The sequence below is a fragment of the Portunus trituberculatus genome, chromosome 30 (assembly GCF_017591435.1).
Source record: "Portunus trituberculatus isolate SZX2019 chromosome 30, ASM1759143v1, whole genome shotgun sequence".
Lineage (NCBI taxonomy): Eukaryota > Metazoa > Arthropoda > Malacostraca > Decapoda > Portunidae > Portunus > Portunus trituberculatus.
Genome location: NC_059284.1, coordinates 4694990 through 4714989, shown reverse-complemented (window position 1 = coordinate 4714989; position 20000 = coordinate 4694990). Strand labels below are relative to the sequence as shown.

At 42.4% G+C, this 20000-nt stretch overlaps 3 protein-coding genes across 9 annotated transcripts in view; 2 read left to right on the top strand and 1 right to left on the bottom strand.

Annotated features, from left to right (window-relative positions):
• LOC123510937 (beta-1,3-galactosyltransferase 1-like) overlaps nucleotides 1-962 on the bottom strand; it is a 20926-nt gene extending 19964 nt beyond the window's left edge. Inside the window, exon 1 of the mRNA XM_045266440.1 lies at nucleotides 883-962. Within this exon, the coding sequence (XP_045122375.1) occupies nucleotides 883-923 (41 nt within the window). The 5' untranslated portion in view covers nucleotides 924-962. The remainder of the gene's footprint in view (nucleotides 1-882) is intronic.
• Nucleotides 963-2992: 2030 nt separating this feature from the next.
• Nucleotides 2993-8392, top strand: LOC123510873. Its single transcript, XM_045266324.1, has 5 exons — nucleotides 2993-3594; nucleotides 5424-5639; nucleotides 6312-6576; nucleotides 6966-7139; nucleotides 7732-8392. Exons 1-5 carry the CDS (start codon nucleotides 3136-3138, stop codon nucleotides 8055-8057), a joined length of 1440 nt encoding a protein of 479 aa, XP_045122259.1. The 5' UTR covers nucleotides 2993-3135; the 3' UTR covers nucleotides 8058-8392.
• Nucleotides 8393-9467: 1075 nt separating this feature from the next.
• Nucleotides 9468-20000, top strand: part of LOC123510827 (CBL-interacting serine/threonine-protein kinase 19-like) — a 41851-nt gene continuing 31318 nt past the window's right edge. For 3 of the 7 annotated variants that reach the window (XM_045266256.1, XM_045266255.1, XM_045266250.1), the window contains exon 1: nucleotides 18259-19807. The gene's annotated coding sequence lies outside the window, so the exon portion shown is untranslated. Of the gene's footprint in view, nucleotides 9572-13609; nucleotides 14111-18257; nucleotides 19808-20000 lie in introns of those variants that run through there. The other 4 variants (XM_045266252.1, XM_045266251.1, XM_045266253.1 and 1 more) reach the window with 4 other exon arrangements.

Sequence of the window (20000 nt, the reverse complement as noted above, 5' to 3'; positions counted from 1 at the left end):
TTCTCATATGTTTTCTTCTCTTTCATTCTCACCATTTAGTTGTTTTGCTACGTAACTCTTTGTCTTCTTTCTTTTCTTCACCTTTTTATCACTATTTCGTCTATTTCTTCTTCGTTTTCATCGTTTTCTCTTCACTCAGTATCAGAAATGTGTCTTTAAACGTCTTTTTCTCAGTAAGAGTTACCAGGAATGTGTCTTGTATCCCCTACAATACTGGAACACATTTTTACCACGAGTTTTGGGTGTGATTAGACGATTTTATTGACATTAGGAAGGATCTATGGAGGTCAGAAGATTAATGGCCACAATCTTCACTAGTTTTGTACCCCTAATGAGTTTCTGAAGCTGTATAGAATCACTAAATGGTAACCAGAATGAATATGTAATGCGTCCTGGTTCTGAAGGATTAAACGTTTGTCCGCAGTAAGAATGATCAGAAACGTTTTTCCTCAGTAACCATCTCTAAAAAGTCGAGCAAATTGGGAAATAAAACGTTTCTCTTGCGATCAAACGTTTTTTTACACGTGATGAAACGTTTGTGGTGAGATCTGTAACGTTTATTGATCCGCAGGTTATGAGTGTATTTCTCTCTCTCTCTCTCTCTCTCTCTCTCTCTCTCTCTCTCTCTCTCTCTCTCTCTCTCTCTCTCTCTCTCTCTCTCTCTCTCTCTCTCTCTCTCTCTGTTCACTTCGAATAAAAAGATTTGTGAGATCATTTCCTTTCAACAATGTCAACAAATTAGCAAGCAAGGAATTAATTCTTAAGACTGTACGTGTGTGTGTGTGTGTGTGTGTGTGTGTGTGTGTGTGTGTGTGTGTGTGTGTGTGTGTGTGTGTGTGTGTGTGTGTGTGTGCGTGCGTCACCTGTACACCCACGTCTCACCTGGTGGAAGGAAGGTGAACGTTCACAAGCCGTGTTAACATCACCACAGTCTAACTTCCACTGGCCTCCCTCCAGTCCTGTCGCTCTACTGAACCTCCCTCCCTCTTCCCTCCCACTCTCTCCCTCCCTCCTTCCCTCCACTCTCTCCCTCAGTCACTCCCCAGTATCTCCAACCCCAGGACCCAAGACTCCTTTCTTCTCTCCCTCCCTCTGTACCTCCCTCCTCCTCCTCCTCCTCCTCCTTCTCCTACCTTCCTTGCGGCAAGATTCCTACCTCTCCTCCTCCTCCTCCTCCTCCTCCTCCTCCTCCTCGTCTGCACAAAATCACACACACACACACACACACACACACACACACACACACACACACACACACACACACACACACAGAGAGAGAGAGAGAGAGAGAGAGAGAGAGAGAGAGAGAGAGAGAGAGAGAGAGAGAGAGAGAGAGAGAGAGAGAGAGAGAGAAATATGGAGAAATGAGAGAAATACTTAACCCATAGAAAGATAGAGAGAGGAAAAAGAAGTACAGCTGGAGGAAAAAGGGAGAGAAAATGTACTAATGACGTGGAGGGAAAACTGAACGGGGAAACAAGACAAGTAACACAAACCGAGCAACGCAACACACCACCTGGCAACACAAACAAGGGGCAGGTGTGACTATATAGTGTACCTGTGTCCAGTAAGAGGTAACAGGTAGGGAGTCAAGGCCGTGAGGGAGCAAGAAACACGCGTGGAAAGTTCAAGTCAATCTTCATCTCTGAGCTTGGACGAGTCAGACAAGGCGACGCTCAACTGAACTGGAAAAAAGGAAGAAGGAGATGAATTAGTGAAAAAAAAAAGTGTCTGCCATTGAAATTTGTTAATGAGAGGTGATAATCTGCGGTGATGCTGAAATAAACTGGAAAAAAGGAAGAAAAATAGATGAATAGGTGAGACAAATGACAACTGAACTAGAAAAAAAATGAAGGAGATGAATTAGTGAGAAAAAAAAAAGTGTCTGTCATGAAAATTTAGAAATGAAAGGTGATAATTTGTGGTGATGCTGCAATAAACTGGAAAAAAAGAAGAAAAATAGATCAATAAATTAAATAAAAAAACAACAACTGTCCACTATTGTGATCTAGAAATGAGGGACAAGGAAGTGACGTAACGCTGAACTAAACTGAAAAAAAAAAAAATAAATAAATAGAAAAAAAAACTACCATGGAACTCTATTGTTGATATTACGTGAAAACTGTCCACAATTGAAATTTAGAAATAAAAATCAAGAAAGTGAGGTAACGCTGAACTAAACTGAAAAAAAAAAATAGATAAAGAGAGAAAAAAACTCTACCATGGAACTCTATTGTTGATATTACGTGAAGCCTGGAAATGAAGGGCGAGGAACTGAGATGACGGTGAACTAAACTTGGGAAAGAAAAATAGAAAAAAAAAAAAATCACAACTCGCCTAGAAATCTACCTTGAAAGTGTTTGGTTGGCATTACGTAAAGTCTGGAACGTGAGGCAAGAAAGTAAAGCTGAACTGAAAGAAAGAAATAAGAGAAAAATTTGCACTTGTACCGTGAAAATCTCAGGTTAATATCAGGTGAAATGTTCCCACTAAGAGCCGAAGCCTGACACGGTGACGCAGGGAGGCAATACTGTACACACACACACACACGCACACGCACACACACACACACACACACACACACACACACACACACACACACACACACACACACACACACACCATGGAAGTCTCAGGTTAATATTAAATTAAGTATTCTTAAAACTCATATAAGAACCCAAAAAATATCAGCACTTTCACGGTTCCAGGTTCCACACTCCCTCTTTTCCACATTCCTACGGTTTCACATTCCCCCAATTCCACACACACACACACACACACACACACACACACACACACACACACACACACACACACACACACACACACACACACACACACACACACACACAGTTCCACATTCCCATATTTCCACACACAAAATTCCACACTCCCTCCCCTCAGTTCCACAGACACTGTTCCACACACACAGTCCCACACTCCCACAGTCTCACACTCCCACAGTTCCACACACACAGTTCCACACACACACACACAATTCCACACTCCATCAGTTCCACACACTGTTCCACACACACAGTCCCACATTCCCACAGTCTCACGGCCCCACAATTCCACACACACAGTTCCACACTCCCACGTTCCCTTAAAGCTAACACTAGGAAGAAGACAATCATGTGGAGCATCTGGAAACAACAGCCACACCACCCAGGAAACAAAAGAGGTTCCTATATCTACCCTGCATCACTCCTGACGATGGAACACAAGACCTTCACCTTAGTAACACTCGTGACTCTTGTATTCATCTTCGCCACGTCTTTGAACCTTCTGACAGAGACGCAGAGGGAGCCAATACACCAAACATACCAAACACGGCCACGGGAACCAGGTCTAGAGGGAAACAAGACGAGTGAAATGAGTAACGTGTGTCGTGATGTGTTTGAGATTGGCAAGGCTTCCAGGAACATGACAGAGTGGATGGCTGACGCAGTGGATGTCATCAGGGACAGGAAGACCAAGAAGTTATTTGTACCAAGCGTTTATTACGAGTATCTGGGCTATGACTCTCCCTCTATGGTGAACGTCGTGAATGACAGCACAGGCCTTCTGGGAACCAACGTGACTCTGGCCAAGGTAAGGAAGGTTGGGATGTGGCAAGGCGAGGTTCTTTGACTCTGCAACAGCCTCCCCTCCTGATGTAGATGAGTCGCTTTGGTTGTTGCTGGTTTTTTTACTCTTTCTTTTCCACAATTTATTTTCATCTATTTTCTTTTTCCTTTCACTATCAATGTTTATCTATTTTATTCTTTTCCTTCATTATCACTTTATTTATATTTTCCTTTCCTCCTCCTCCTCCTCCTCCTCCTCCTCCTCCTCCTCCTCCTCCTCCTCCTCCTCCTCCTCCTCCTCCTCCTCCTCCTCCTCCTCCTCCTCCTCCTCCTCCTCCTCCTCCTCCCCCTCCTCTTCCTACTGCTGGTGCAACATTTGGCAGGGGTGTAGAAAACAGGAAGCCAAGTGAAAATAACCTGCTGGAGTGGTCTGGAATACACGAAAGGAGGTATTATCGTGGCCAGGTATTTTGACTTGCTCCTCCTCCTCCTTCCCCTCCTGCTGGTGTTGAAATTAGCGATAGAGGTTATAAAAAAGAGGCAAATTGAAAAATGGAAATAGAATGAAAGCAGGCCAGGCAAGAGAAAGCACTGTCGCCTTTTTTTCCCCTTTTTTCCCTTCTTGAGTAAAATCCAGTAATATATGAAGGGAATTGAAAAGAAAAAAGAGGTAGAAAATAGACAATACAAGCTGGAGTTGCTGGCAAGGAGGGGAACCAAAGCAGAAAAGACAAGGAACTGTTACTTGTCTCTTTGCTAGTGTGAAATCCAATCCTTTCAGTACCATGCCGCGTTTTGATATCCATTCTGTCTCCTATCTGGTGATTTTATACAGCTTCAGAAACATATGTGGCGGATTAAAATAGTTAAGACTGTAGCCATTAATCCTTTGACCTCCATAGACAGTTCATGATGTAAATAAAATCGTCTAATAGTACCCAAAACTCAGGGTAAAAGAAGTGTCCCAGTACTGAGGGAGTTAATATGTGTAGGGAATTGTAGAGAAGAGGTAAAGAATGGGAGAGACTTGCTGAAATGGCCTTGAACAGCAGAGAGAAATGTGAATAGTCAAGAGAAGGTGGTTAAAGTGAATGAGAAGGAGGGAGCTTTCGAAATTAGTAAGCTCTTTTTATTTCCAGAGAGAGAGAGAGAGAGAGAGAGAGAGAGAGAGAGCACAGCAACACAGGTTTAATCTTTTCAAAATGCTGTTATTCCGCCTTGACTGCTCACTCTCATATACACCTTTGCCTTTTTCACCTGTTATCACCACCCGGCTTACCTCCACACCTCACCCCCTCACCCCTTCACACCCTCACACTCCCACCCCCCTTCTTACTCGGCTGAGAAGGTGAACATATTAATAAGAAACGAGAGTGATAAAGCTTTCGTAATGACAATAATAAAAGTAGACGTTTTTTGGAATAATTATCTTTCTTAGTGTGAAGATTGTGGCCTATTTGGTGTGTGGTTTAATTTTTCTTTACTTTTTCTTATACTTTTGTTCGGTTTCTATTTGGCGATTTCATACAGCTTTAGAAACTCATGTAGGGGAATAAAATAACGAAGATTGTGGCCATTAATCTTCTGACCTCCATAACCCCTTCCTAATGTCAATAAAATGGTCTAATTATACCCAGAACTCAAAGTAAAAATGCGTCCTAGTACTGAAGGGGTTAAAATATGGAAGATTGTGACCATTAATCTTCCGACCTCCATAGACCGTTCCAAATGTCAATAAAATGGTCTAATCACCCAAAACACAAGGTAAAAATGCGTCCAGTAATGAAAGACTTACGACCATTGAAAACACACGCCACATTTGTTCACCCTCTCCTCCTTCGTCGCCTTCTGCAGGAGTGGCGCATGGAGCAGTCTGACGGTCACCTGCCACACCTGTCCTGCCGTCTGAGGAACTTCGACGCCCCGGAAGTGGATAGGTGTGTACGGGCGCGCAGGAATGCCGGCAAGAGAACCTGGATAACTTACATCGGAGACTCAAGGATCAGATTTCACGTGGAAGTGTTGATTGACCTCCTGCGTGACCTGAGACCCAAGATTATCACGTATAAGGTCAGAGAGAGAGAGAGGGGGGGGACGGGGAAGGAATAACAGTTACTTAATTACCATCAACACATTAAACTGTCAAATCAAAATCCAGAAAATCAAGAGAGAGAGAGAGAGAGAGAGAGAGAGAGAGAGACTTGCGTTTACTTACAAAAAATGGACAGAGAGAAAGAAAACGTGCCAATGAGAGGAGTGACTTAGGCATTTATTTAATTTTCGTGACAATTCATTACATATTACTGACTGTGAGAACTTTACTGATGTCTTCGTTATATCTCTTACTAAACCACTTCGAGACTCATTTTTCTTGATGTACACCTAACCTTTCTCTATACTGCATTTCTTGTCTCTCAATCCACACTTAACCCTTTCAGTATCACGACGCGTTTCTGTATTTGTTCTAATTTCTGTTTAGTGATTTTATACACATGGGGAGGATTAAAATAGTGAAGACTCTAGCCATTAATTTGTGACCTCCATAGACCCTTCCTAATGTCAATAAAATGGTCTTATCGTAAACAAATCTCAAAGTAAAAATGTGTCCCAGTGCTGAAGAGGGTTAAATTTTCTCTATATCGCATTTCCTTTGTCTTTATACACACCTAACCTTTCTCTATATAATATTTCCTTCATTTTTGTCACCTTTTATTTCACTTTCCTTCGTGATTTACTTTCTAGGGCGAGGAAGTGTCCATAGAAGATTTCCTTGGCATGAAGGGACTGCAAGAATGGACTAGATACAAACATAACTTCCGCGTGGAGGTGGAGTTGGAGAGGTCAGGTGGCGCGAGTCTTGTGATAACCTTCCAGTGGGCTTCCCTTCTCGAGATGTCCCAGACCCCGGCCAATTGGGACAAAGACAGCGTGAAGGTCGGAGCCAAGGAGTACCTGCACAAACTGACGGAGACACCAGACGAAGAGCTGCCGGATATGTTGATACTAAGTGCGTTGGTTATTAGTAGTAGTAGTAGTAGTAGTAGTGGAGAGAGAGAGAGAGAGAGAGAGAATGTTACTACTATTCGTAAAAACATGAGAAAGTAAGGGAAGCTGCTGCTGCTATTACTACTACTACTACTACTACTACTACTACTACTACTACTACTACTACTACTACTACTACTACTACCATTACCACTAGTACCACTTCTACTACTGCTACTACTACTACTACTACTACTACTACTACTACTACTACTACTACTATTACCGTTACCACCACATACCACTTCTACCACCACTACTACTTCCCTACTACCACTAATCTTGTTCCCCTACCCCTACTACCACCACCACCACCACAACTTCCACCACCACCACCTGCTCCTCCCGCAGACACCGGCGCGTGGCAGTTGGTAGAGCAAGCGAGGACAGACATAGACTTACTGGACAAGAAGGCAGTGATTGTGATGTCAGAGCTCCGGCCTGTATTGGCTGCCCTCGCCACACGCATGACTGTTGTGTGGGCCCTTCCTGATACCTTCAAAGAGTACATCAACCATAATATGAGTAAGAGTGTGTGTGTTTGTTGTGTGTAAGAGGGAGAACTACCAAGAGCAAAAGAAAAAAAATGAATTATAAAAAAATAGGCCCACTGGAATTGCAGTTTCCAAAAAAGACCGAAAGAATTAGTCAACAGCCTGGGACAAATGTCTTGACACCTCTCTCTTAAAAGAAATTAAGTCATAAGAAGAGGGAAATACAGAAGCAGGCAGGGAGTTCCGGAGTTTACCAGTGAAAGGTATGAATGATTGAGAATACTGGTTAACTCTTGTATTAGAGGGATGGACAGAATAGGGTTGAGAGAAAGAAGAAAGCCTTGTGCAGGGAGGCCACAGGAGTAGTATTGTGCGTGTGTTTGTTCAGAGTGGTATAGTAGTGTGTTTGTCTTGTTTAGAATGGTATAGTAGTGTGTGTGTGTGTGTGTGTGTGTGTGTGTTAGGGAAGGACGGTGTTTAAATGCCGCTTTTATATTCATTTACGTTTTCTTAATTATACTTTGTCAGTTTATTATGTGTTGATGATATTTAAGTAACTGTCATCCCCCTCTCTCTCTCTCTCTCTCTCTCTCTCTCTCTCTCTCTCTCTCTCTCTCTGGCAGACAGCAACGGGCACTTCACCAGACAGACGAACAGGATGCTGGAATGGCTAAGCAACGCCCAGACCTCCTTGCAGCCCCCGGGAGTCATCGTGTGGGACTCCTTCCTGCCCCTCGCCCAGCTGTCCCTCATAGACTGCATGAATATTGTAGGCCACGGATTGGATCAGGAAGCTCTTCCCAATTATAAGGTTTTCAGTTCGCATATCTCGTGGGAGTGTTCGGAGAGGCTTCACACCGGCATTGAGGTTTTAAGTGTTGCTGTTCAGATGATGTTAAACCACGTCTGTAATCCTTTTCTTCCCGGTCAATACTGCTGTGGTAGATAATTTGCTGATTATTGTTCTTTCCCTTGTTAATTTTGTGTTATTTATCTACTTGTCTCTTTTTTTTTTTTTTTTTCGTTTTCATCTTAGCAATCATTTTTCTTCTCATTTCTCATCTTCATCTTCTTCCTTCTTTTGTTTTTATTTTTTCTCTCAATCTCTTCATTCTCTGTGTTCTCCTTTCGTTATTGTATCTTTGTTATAATCCATTCTGTCTTCTTCATTTCTACTCCTTTCTTTTCTTTTATCTTCGTTATAATCCTCCACGCCTTCTTCCTTCTTTTGTTCTTGTTTACTAAGTTATTTGGGTTTATGTCTGTATTTACGTCCTCTTTCATTTTGTTGTGTTCGTAATGTTACACTGAGGTAATAAACTGCACCATATACATTGTATACACTATACACACCCCGCCCCTCTCTTGATGAACGAAAATTTGGGGAGATATCAGCTCCATCAGCACCCACCCTGGATCCGCCAGTGTTCCCTGGCGTACTACAGCAACTTAGGGCAGGGCAATGCAAGGTAGGGTGCCACACACCACCACCGCCAAACTGCCACCGCCGCGCCATGCACCACGGCGATGTTGAAGCGCTGCCGCTACATTAATAATAAGATCATATATATATTTCGTTTTATTTTGAGTGGCAGCTTACACAGTCAGCTCACATTTGGCCCTATCATCATACTTATACCTTTACTTGTATACGAAAATCCATACACCTTAAAGTATACACAACCCCGTGGTGGCGTCTGACATTCCGGTACCGTGGCTGCCAGTCTGCTAGATAAGCCTATTATAGTGACCCAGGCCCGGGCCCGGCGTGACAGGGCGGCTCAGGACACCCCATGTGCATTCTTTGTTCAGAGTGTAGTGAACAGAGTGACTGCTATACAGTGCCACAGTTAAGACAGTAGCAAAAATGACACAGATGGAAAGATGGAAGGATGGAATGAGGAAACAAGAGAGTTAAGGATTAACACACCAATTATCAGGAACACACACACACACACCGCCAGTTGAATTTGTGAAGGTGTAGTGTATATATCTTCACCCCCACCACTCCCCAACAACACAGTACCACCACCATACCATACCATACCATACCATACCACACCACACCAATCTACACTACACTACACTATACCACTATCACCACCACAACCCAAACACCACAGTACTACCACAACCACCACCACACCACTATCACCAAAGACCACCACATCACACCATACAAATACCTCCTCTACAAATTACATAGGCATATTGACCACAACACCACAACCACCGCCATTGTTATTACTACTACTGCTACTATTACTACTACTACTACTACTACTACTACTACTACTACTACTACTACTACTACTACTACTTCTACTTCTACTACTACTACTACTACTACTAATAATAATAATAATAATAATAATAATAATACACACACACACACAGACACACACACACACACTTCTTCCTGTACCAAGCTCAAGCACCATCAAGAAGCACTATTTAATTAAGGTCAGTGGAATGATGCCATGTTGGGCGGCTGATAGAGCGGGGCGGGGCAGGGCGCCTTCACTTCTGTCCACCTTACAGCTTGGCCACAACACACTCCTCCTCTTCTTACTGTCGGGTCTCACTGGTCATGTGGGTAGTTTTTAAAGTCATTGCCTTATTTTTATTTTTTTTTTTTTTTAGGGTTTCGTTACGGGTGAGAGTGGGAACAATTGGATATTTAGGAAAATATCGAAGGGTAAAGAAGTAGTCGGTCAGCTTAGGCCGTAGGCAGATCGTCTCTCATTATCAGGTATTATTTCCTTTATTTCTCACTCATTGTAAGCCAAACATGGCTCAGAGTGGAGCCACCTGCCCATCATTACATCACATCACATCGTATACACTCGACATGGCCTAATTTTGTTGTGATGAGAGGCAGCAGCAGTAGCAATAGTAGTAGTAGTAGTAGTAGTTGTTGTAGTAGTAGTAGTAGTAGTAGTAGTAGTAGTAGTAGTACTAGCAGCAGCAATAGTATTAGTAGTAGTACTAGTAGTAGTAGTAGTAGTAGTAGTAGAAGTAGTAATATTGGGTAGGTAGTAGCAGTAGTAGTAGTAACAGCAGCAGCAGCAGCAGCAGCAGCAGCAGCAGGAGTAGTAGTAGTAGTAGTAGTAGTAGTAGTAGTAGTAGTAGTAATTGTTATTGTTGTTGTTGTTGTTGTAAATGTAGTTGTTGTAGTAGTAGTAGTAGTAGTAGTAGTAGTAGTAGTAATTGTTATTGTTGTTGTAAATGTAGTAGTAGTAGTAGTAGTAGTAGTAGTAGTAGTAGTAGTACTAGAATTAGTATTATTAGCAGCAGCATAAAAACAAAACATTTTATCTCACCCCCTTCATGCCTTCCTTTTTTCCTGATATTTACAGAATGCTTTGGTTAAAAAGATTAATTCAAGGTCATAAGAAAATCAGAACCTAAAGTAGATCAACCTGTGGCAGTTCTTGTATACATGTTTACTTACGTCCATTCATCCTCCCTTTCCAGAAATCTATTTGATCTTCTAAAGTCCGCCATGAAGTAGGCAGCCGCCAATGCATTACTGGCTCTATCCAGGCATCTAGGAACATGTGCATCATGATATTCACGGGCAACAGACGGGCAAGGTACACACTCCTTATGTTATACTAAGTGATGCAAAGCTGCCTTGTGTTGTTTCACTGATCACCTTAATTTTCCACAATTTGCAAACACCTTCGTTTTTCACTTGCAATCGATGATTTTCTATTCGGATCAAAATCTAAATGAAAATTGAAAACAGTTTCGGCCAAAATTTGTTGAGGGCCGTGACGGCCTTGGGCGCCGCACTGGGGGAGAAGGTGGCTGTTGGGTCCTGCCTGGGGCCCAAGGCAGGAACTGGCAGCAGGTCCTTCTTTTCCTTTGTAGCCTTAAGCTTCATTGATAATCATCCACTTGCAGTGCCTCATACTAGGCAAGGAGTTGCCATAAGCAAGGGATCAATGTCTACCATTCACCAGATGTTGACCAGAGGGGGGAGTCCTTATAGGGAAATAAGAGCTCCTTCCATAGAGTCTGGTGGAGGGTCTCTTGATTGTGGTAGCACTGGGCTGAATAAATCGCCATGAACGAGGGCACGCTGTGCACCATGCACTAGACACTGGCAGTACGAAGGGAGTTCTTTAGAGATGAGAGGGCTCACTTCATGCCAGTGGCTGGGGCGTAGTGTGTGGCACGCTGTGCACCATGCACCAGACACTGGCAGTACGAGGGGGTCCTTCAGGGTGAGAGGACTCACTTCATGTCAGTGGCTGGGGGTGGTGTGTGGCACGCTGGGCGCCATACACCAGGCACTGGCAGTACGAGGGGGTCCTTCAGGGGTGAGAGGACTCACTTCATGCCAGTGGCTGGGGTGTGGTGTGTGGCACGCTGGGCGCCATACACCAGACACTGGCAGTACGAGGGGGGTCCTTCAGGGGTGAGAGGACTCACTTCATGTCAGTGGCTGGGGTGTGGTGTGTGGCACGCTGGGCGCCATACACCAGACACTGGCAGTACGGGGGTCCTTCAGGGTGAGAGGACTCCCTTCATGTCAGTGGCTGGGGGTGTGGTGTGAGGCACGCTGTACATTATGCACCAGACATTGGCAGGACGAGGAGGGACCTCTACTGTCAAGAGGACTCACTTCATGACAGTGGCTGGGGCGTGGTGTGTGGTGGGTCATTGCTCATGGCGATCCGTGTGAGGCGCTGCAAGGTTGCCTCGTCACTGCTCTCACACCCTCGGGACTGGGAATATATTATCGTGGAAAATCGAAGCGTGAAAAATACTATCGTGGAAAATCGAAGCGTGGAAAATATTATCGTGGAAAATCGAAGCGTGGAAAATATTATCGTGGAAAATCGAAGCGTGGAAAATATTATCGTGGAAAATCGAAGCGTGGAAAAAATATTATCGTCGGAAAATCGAAGCGTGGAAAATATTATCGTGGAAAATCGAAGCGTGGAAAATATTATCGTGGAAAATCGAAGCGTGGAAAATATTATCGTGGAAAATCGAAGCGTGGAAAATATTATCGTGGAAAATCGAAGCGTGGAAAATATTATCGTGGAAAATCGAAGCGTGGAAAATATTATCGTGGAAAATCGAAGCGTGGAAAATATTATCGTGGAAAATCGAAGCGTGGAAAATATTATCGTGGAAAATCGAAGCGTGGAAAATATTATCGTGGAAAATCGAAGCGTGGAAAATATTATCGTGGAAAATCGAAGCGTGGAAAATATTATCGTGGAAAATCGAAGCGTGGAAAATATTATCGTGGAAAATCGAAGCGTGGAAAATATTATCGTGGAAAATCGAAGCGTGGAAAATATTATCGTGGAAAATCGAAGCGTGGAAAATATTATCGTGGAAAATCGAAGCGTGGAAAATATTATCGTGGAAAATCGAAGCGTGGAAAATATTATCGTGGAAAATCGAAGCGTGGAAAATATTATCGTGGAAAATCGAAGAAAATATTATCGTGGAAAATCGAAAATATTATCGTGGAAAATCGAAGCGTGGAAAATATTATCGTGGAAAATCGAAGCGTGGAAAATATTATCGTGGAAAATCGAAGCGTGGAAAATATTATCGTGGAAAATCGAAGCGTGGAAAATATTATCGTGGAAAATCGAAGCGTGGAAAATATTATCGTGGAAAATCGAAGCGTGGAAAATATTATCGTGGAAAATCGAAGCGTGGAAAATATTATCGTGGAAAATCGAAGCGTGGAAAATATTATCGTGGAAAATCGAGAGGTGTTTTGTTTATTTATTTATTTATTTATTAATCTATTTATCATACACTTTGATATATATTTACTGTACCATGGTGTTATTTGTATTTCTCGATATTATTTTTTCATTTACAATTCAGGACAGACTACCTAAAAACAAGTGAAAGAGAGAGAGAGAGAGAGAGAGAGAGAGAGAGAGAGAGAGAGAGAGAGAGAGAGAGAAAGTCAGTCCGACACACACACACACACACACACACACACACACACACACACACACACACACACACACACACAGTACGAGGGGGGTCCTTCAGGGGTGAGAGGACTCACTTCATGCCAGTGGCTGGGGTGTGGTGTGTGGCACGCTGAGCGCCATACACCAGACACAAGCCAGAGGACCGGGGTTCGATTCCCCGGCCGGGTGGAGATATTTGGGTGTGTCTCCTTTCACGTGTAGCCCCTGTTCACCTAGCAGTGAGTAGGTACAGGATGTAAATCGAGGAGTTGTGACCTTGTTGTCCCGGTGTGTGGTGTGTGCCTGGTCTCAGGCCTATCCGAAGATCGAAAATAATGAGCTCTGAGCTCGTTCCGTAGGGTAACGTCTGGCTGTCTCGTCAGAGACTGCAGCAGATCAAACAGTGACACACACACACACACACACACACGGCCCGGTAGCTCAGTGGTTAGAGCGCTGGCTTCACAAGCCAGAGAACCGGGGTTCGATTCCCCGGCCGGGTGGAGATATTTGGGTGTGTCTCCTTTCACGTGTAGCCCCTGTTCACCTAGCAGTGAGTAGGTACGGGATGTAAATCGAGGAGTTGTGACCTTGTTGTCCCGGTGTGTGGCTGCAGCAGATCAAACAGTGAATTACACACGCCACCAATTGAATTTGTGAAAGTGTAGTGTACATATCTCCACCACCACTACTCCCCAACACTACCACTCCCCAACACCACAGTACCACCACCATACCATACCATACCACACCACACCACACTACACACCACTACCACCACCACAACCCACACACCACAGTATCACCACCACCACCACCACACCACTATCACCAAAGACCACCAAAATTACCACCACCAGAACACCACATCACACCATACAAATACCTCCTATACAAATTACATATGCATATTGACCACCACAACCACCACCACCACTACTACTACTACTACTACTAATTACACACACACACACACACACACACACACACACTTCTTCCTGCACCAAGGTCAAGCACCACCAAGCAGCGCTACTTAATTAAGGTCAGTGGAATAATGCCATGGTGGGCGGTTGGTAGGGCGGGGCTTGTTTGTTCGTTTTGTTTGTTTGTTTGCTTGTCCGTCCCTAAAAAGAAAGGGACGCTTTGAAGGCGGCCCACATGTGATTTCAATTTTGGTTTTTAGGTATATTTCTGCCCTGGCAGAGTCACAGCTATCCTAATTAGACAAGACTGCCCGAGGGCAGAGCCACAGCTAAAAGGGTCCTAACGATCGCGACTGCCAGGGGTGTAAGTATGTAGAAAGTGTTAGCGTGGCGGGGGAAGTTGTTCACCATTGTGATGAGTTGATCTATGTCAGTTTGTTGAATTATGTAGGGGCTGGTGCCTGTTGTCCGGTTCAGGTTGGGTGCTGTGCTTGGACAGTTTTCTGTGTAGTTTGTGGTGTGTTTGTGTCAGTGTTGCAGTGTTGGCATGTGTGAAGTGTGCCTTGTATTTCAGTGAAGCAGTGATAGCCAAGGCGTAGTCGGTGTAAGCGTGTTCTTGTGTGTCGTGGTAGGGAGTCAGGTATTTTTGCCATTTTGGAGGTGATTTGGTACCAGTTTGCGCTTGGGGAGCCAGCCGCGGCTTCTTTATTAACTGTCTGTGCTGGTACCTTGCTCAGGATGGCTTTGGATGTTGCCTTTAGTTGGGAAGTGCTTTTGGGGATGGAAAGCGTTATTCTAAGGAGAAGAAGACCGTCCTTGGCGGCCTTGTCTGCGTCATCGTTGCCCATGATACCAGTGTGGCTCGGGATCCAGTGAGGTGAGGCGTCCGAGGAGATGGAGATTGTCTGCTAAGGCGTGTATGGTCGTGACGAGTGATATGTTGTCTTTTGCATGTTGTCGGGGCGGGGCGAGGCGGGACACCTTCACCTCAGTCCATCTTACAGCTTGGCCATAACACACTCCTCCTCTTATTGTCGGGTCTCACTGGTCATGTGGATAGTTTTTAAAGTCATTGCCTTATTTTTTTTTTTTTTTTTTTTTAGGGTTTCGTTACGCGTGAGAGTGGGAACAATTGGAGATTTAGGAAAATATCAAAAGGTAAACAAGCAGTTGGTCAGCTTAGACCGTAGGCCTTAAGGGAAGGCAGATCGTCTCTCATTATCAGCTATTATTGCCTTTATTTCTCACTCATTGTAAGCCAAACATGGCTCAGAGTGGAGCCACCTGCCCATCATTACATCACATCACATCGTATAGACTCGACATGGCCTAATTTTTTTGTGATGAGAGGCCAGATGTTTTTATACTTTTAACATAATCTATTTGCACATTTCTTTAAAACTCTTAGGGCTGGGGATGTTTTGATGTTTTGAAAATTAATTAAAATATCTAACAAGTCGTAAAATATCAGGCATTCTGCTGTGGCTTCGTTTTTTCAAGAGGTCATTTTCTAAATTATTTACGTGATTTAGTCACCCCTGTTCCCGTTCTCTCTGCTGACCACAGTCCAGGTCCACACATCATAGCCCCGGGTGGTGCCTCGTTTGCAACCCCACAATTCGTCAATGTTTTGCCTAATATTTAGTGATTTCTACGTGTTTTCGTGTGTTTCTACGTTTAGTTATATAGATATAAGTAGTAGAAGGAATAAGAAAGAAATAAAGAAGGATAAGGAGGAAGAAAGGAGAAAGAGGAGTAGCAGCCAAGCCAAAATATTTGAGTCTCCCTCCACTTCCTCAGTATTTTGCCTAATATCTTGTTATTTTAGGTGTTTTGACATGTTTTTAGGACCCGATGAAGGGAGTTTATATTTTCTTGTATTTTTTTAAATATATATATATATATATATATATATATATATATATATATATATATATATATATATATATATATATATATATACTTTTAACGTAATTGATTTACACATTTCTTTAAAACTATAAAACTAGTTGGGCTGGAGTTATATTCATATTTTCAATATTAGTTAATGTTTTCATATTTTGAATTTTAGTTAAAGTATCTATCAAGTCGTAAAATATCAGACATTCGGCCTTGGCTTTGTTTTTTTCTATTTCTCCTTTTTAGAATTATTTACGCTATTTAGTCACCCCGGTTCCTGTTCTCTCTAATGACCATAGCCTCGAGCTGGCGCCTATTTCCCAAACCTCCCACTTCATCAATATTTTTACTAATATCTAGTGATTTCTACGTGTTTTCGTGTGTTTATAGGCTCAGGTTTGTAGATATTAGTAGTAAAAGGAAGAAGAAAGGAGAAATAAAGGAGGATAAGGAAGGAAGGAGAAAGAGAGGAGGAAGAGGAGCAGCAGCAAAGCCATAATATTTTAGTCTCCCTCCATTTCCTCAATATTTTCCTTAATGTCTAGTGTTTTTTAGGTGTTTTGACGTGTTTTTCGCTCAGGTGTGTAGATGAAAGCAATAGAAGGAAGTAAAAAGAGAAAAAAAGAGGAGGACGAAGAAAAAAGAAGGAATAAGGGAAGCGGAAGAAAAAGCCGTAATATGTAGCTAAGTCTCCCTTGTAATGTTGCCGTTCTTTATGATACAATTTAGTGCTTTTTTTTGTGGATATATTGAGAACTTTTTTCTAAGTGTGTTTGGCAGTGTTCCAGGTTGTTTGGAGTGCTATAAGTGTGTTTTGGGTGCATTTATGTGTTTTCAGTGAGTGTTAGCTCGTATATTCTACGTATCTTGAGTGTGTTGTAGAGGTGTGTTTCAGTATTTAGGTGTGTTTTCAATATGTTCAGGGGCATTTTGAGATGTTGTATGGGGATCCGAGTGTGTATGGGAATCCTTTTCAGTGTTTTATGTACTTTGAGTTTGTGCTGGGGGTCTTCAAGGTGTGTGTCGGGGTGGGTTTGGTGTTTACTGAATGTTTCTAGTGAGTTTTGAAAGTGTTGATGTGTTTGTTGGTATTTTGAGGTGTTGCATGGTGCTTTGAGTGTGTTTTGGGTTAATTTCGAGTGTTTCAAGTAGTTTGGGTGTGTGTGTGTGTGTGTGTGTGTGTGTGTGTGTGTGTGTGTGTGTGTTTCCTGGTGTGAGGGTGGTTCTGGCGTGTATTGTGTGTTTGTAGTCAGTGCTTAAGCCTGTTTGTTGATATGATCACGCCTTTTACGACTGATTGTGTGTATTTTGTGTGAGTTTGGTGTGTTTTGGGCGTATTTTATGGTGGTTTGGTTGATGGAAAGGATGGGACTTAAAGAGAGAGTTATGTATGGATGAGAAGTGGAGGAAAGTGAGGAGAGAGAATGGGAGGGAGATACGGAGTGAAAGAAGGAAAGAATGAAAATAGGAAAGAGAGAGAAATATACAGAGGAGAGACTGATTGGGGGGGGTATGAATGAAGGGAGTGAAAGAGGGAAAAAAATAAAAGTAGGAAAGAAAGAGAGGGATATAGAAGAGGAAAGAGGAGTGGATGGTGGAGGGATGGAAGAGATATATGATGGGAGAGAAATTGTAGAGTGAAAAACGGAAAAATAATAAAAGTATAGAGAGAGAGAGAGAGAGAGAGAGAGAGAGAGAGAGAGAGAGAGAGAGAGTAGGTCAGCCAGTCTGTGAGAAGTGCAAGGCCGTAACCTGAATCAAGGCTGGAATTAATATGAAGCACGCCATTGTTCCTTGAGACAGCGAGAGAATTCACTGTAGAGACACGTTATTAAAGAAACATGTATTAGCTAACTTCATAACATACAGAACTTAGAAAATACAACAGAAAAGAGAAGAAAAACTATTAGCACACCATTGTTTCTAGAATAGCGAGGGAATTCATTGTAGGGATGCAGTATTGAAGAAAGAAAATGTATTAGCTAACACGAACTTGGTAAACACAACATAAAAGAGAAGAAAACTATAGGTACGCCATTGTTTCTCACCAGAGCGATGGAATTCACTGTACAGGGATGCAGTATTGAAGAAAGAAAATGTGACACCTACCTTTTTAACATACAATAACTTGGTAAATAAAAATAAAAAAAGAATAAATGATTAGGTGACTTAGTAACAGACGATATACACGAAAAAAAACTTTATTATAAAAATTTTTCATCATATTTAGTGACATTTCAACATTTTTCATCATATTTAGTGACATTTCAACATTTTTCATCATAGTCAGTCACATTTCAACACTTATCATTATATTAGCCCCTTCAGTACCGGGACGCATTTTTTATCTTGAGTTTTGGGTGTGATTAGACGATATCATTGACATTAGAGTATAGAGGTCAGAAGATTTATGGCCAGAGTCTTCACTATTTTTAATCCCCCACATGAATATCTGAAGCTGTATACAACCCCAAAGTAGTAAGCAGAATAAATAAGAAGAAGCGTCATAGGACAGAGGAGGTGTAGTAACATTTGAACATTATTCCTGGCGTCTGGTTCACGAGGATGAGTCAATGAGTCAACACGGCCACTTCAAGGTTAGATAGAATGACAGCACAGCCTCACCTCTCCCCACGTTACACTTTTTATCCGTGACTTCAGCGTTTCCTCGAGTGTGAGAGTGCTGGGTGTGTTATTAGGTACAATTTCCTCCTCCTCCTCCTCCTCTTCCTCCTCCTCCTCCTTCTCCTCCTTATCCTCCTCCTCCTCATTTTCCTCTTCCTCTCGTCGTATCAGGAGTCAAGGTGAAGGGAGTAGCTCAAGGTTCGCATCCTCCTCCTTACACCTTGCACCTTTCACCTCTCTCTCTCTCTCTCTCTCTCTCTCTCTCTCTCTCTCTCTCTCTCTCTCTCTCTCTCTCTCTCACATGAAAAAATACACAAATCATCGTTATCATCAGCGTTAGAACTAATTATAGGCCTAAACTAAACCTATACCAGTCAGTAAGAATAAGAATAATAGAAATGCACGAAGATTCTCAGACAAAATTAAAACTTGCATAAATAGATCGGGTAAACTGAATCAACAACAAACAGTAATGAAGGAACAGACAAAAACCAGGAAACTCCACATTTATAAATTAAGGAACGCTTTGCTCTCTCACCACGACTGTCTTCCAAGGCCACAGAGATGACGAGTAGGGTTTTCAAGAGTGTTTCTCCAGTTAATAGTGTAAAAATCTTGTCACTCTGCCTCTTGAACCGTAAAAAAACTTTAAAAAACGCTATTCTCTCTCACCATGACTATTTTTAAGGGCCACATGATTAGAGGATATTTCAAGGTTGTTTCTCCAGTTAATAGTGTAGAAATCTTATCAATCTACCTCTAGAACTGTAAAAATACCTTAAAAAACGCTATTCTCTCTCACTGACAATATTTTTAAGGTTCAAAGAGATGGTTAGCAGGGTTTTCAAGAGTGTTTCTCCAGCTAATAATGTAGAAATCTTGTCATTCTGCCTCTAGAACAGTAGAAACACCTTAACAAACTCTTGTAAATTTAGATAAAGCCTTTTGAAATAATGGAGGTGAAGCGTAGAAGTGTTTAAGAAATATGAGCCATAGTTACACAATCATCTTAAAACAGACAAATTTATTAGAACCACAATTTGCACATCCTCTTTAAACAAAAGAACAGGATGTCTTGAACCCTTGAGCCAGAGAGAGAAAGAGAGAGAGGAAGCAGCGTGGCAACTCATAAGCGGGAGAGGTGCAAGAGGTGAGGATAAAGAAAATGTGAGCGAGTGAGCAAGTGAGCGAGAGAGCGACGCAGTGGTGAGAGGATAGTGGTGGAGTGAGTGAGGGTAGAAAGAGCGTGCGTGGGACACCATATACTATACAGCACACTAGTGAAAGTCAAGGTAAGAGAGAGAGAGAGAGAGAGAGAGAGAGAGAGAGAGAGCTTCTTTGGGAATTTAAAGATTGCATATGCTTTAAGAGTGTAAAGATTAAAATAACGTGTTTTTTTGTTGTGCTGTGATAAAAATAACGTGTTTCTAGAGATTTAAGTAGCTAAATATGACGATTATAAGGAATTTTGGTATTCGAGAGAGA

Excerpts from the sequence above, each read along its gene's own strand:
- LOC123510873 (XM_045266324.1), top strand. The coding sequence starts at position 3,136 with ATGTGGAGCATCTGGAAACAACAGCCACACCACCCAGGAAACAAAAGA. Across the intron at positions 5,640-6,311 it reads CCAAGATTATCACGTATAAG|GGCGAGGAAGTGTCCATAGA; the intron begins GTCAGAGAGAGA and ends TTTACTTTCTAG. Across the intron at positions 7,140-7,731 it reads GTACATCAACCATAATATGA|ACAGCAACGGGCACTTCACC; the intron begins GTAAGAGTGTGT and ends TCTCTCTGGCAG.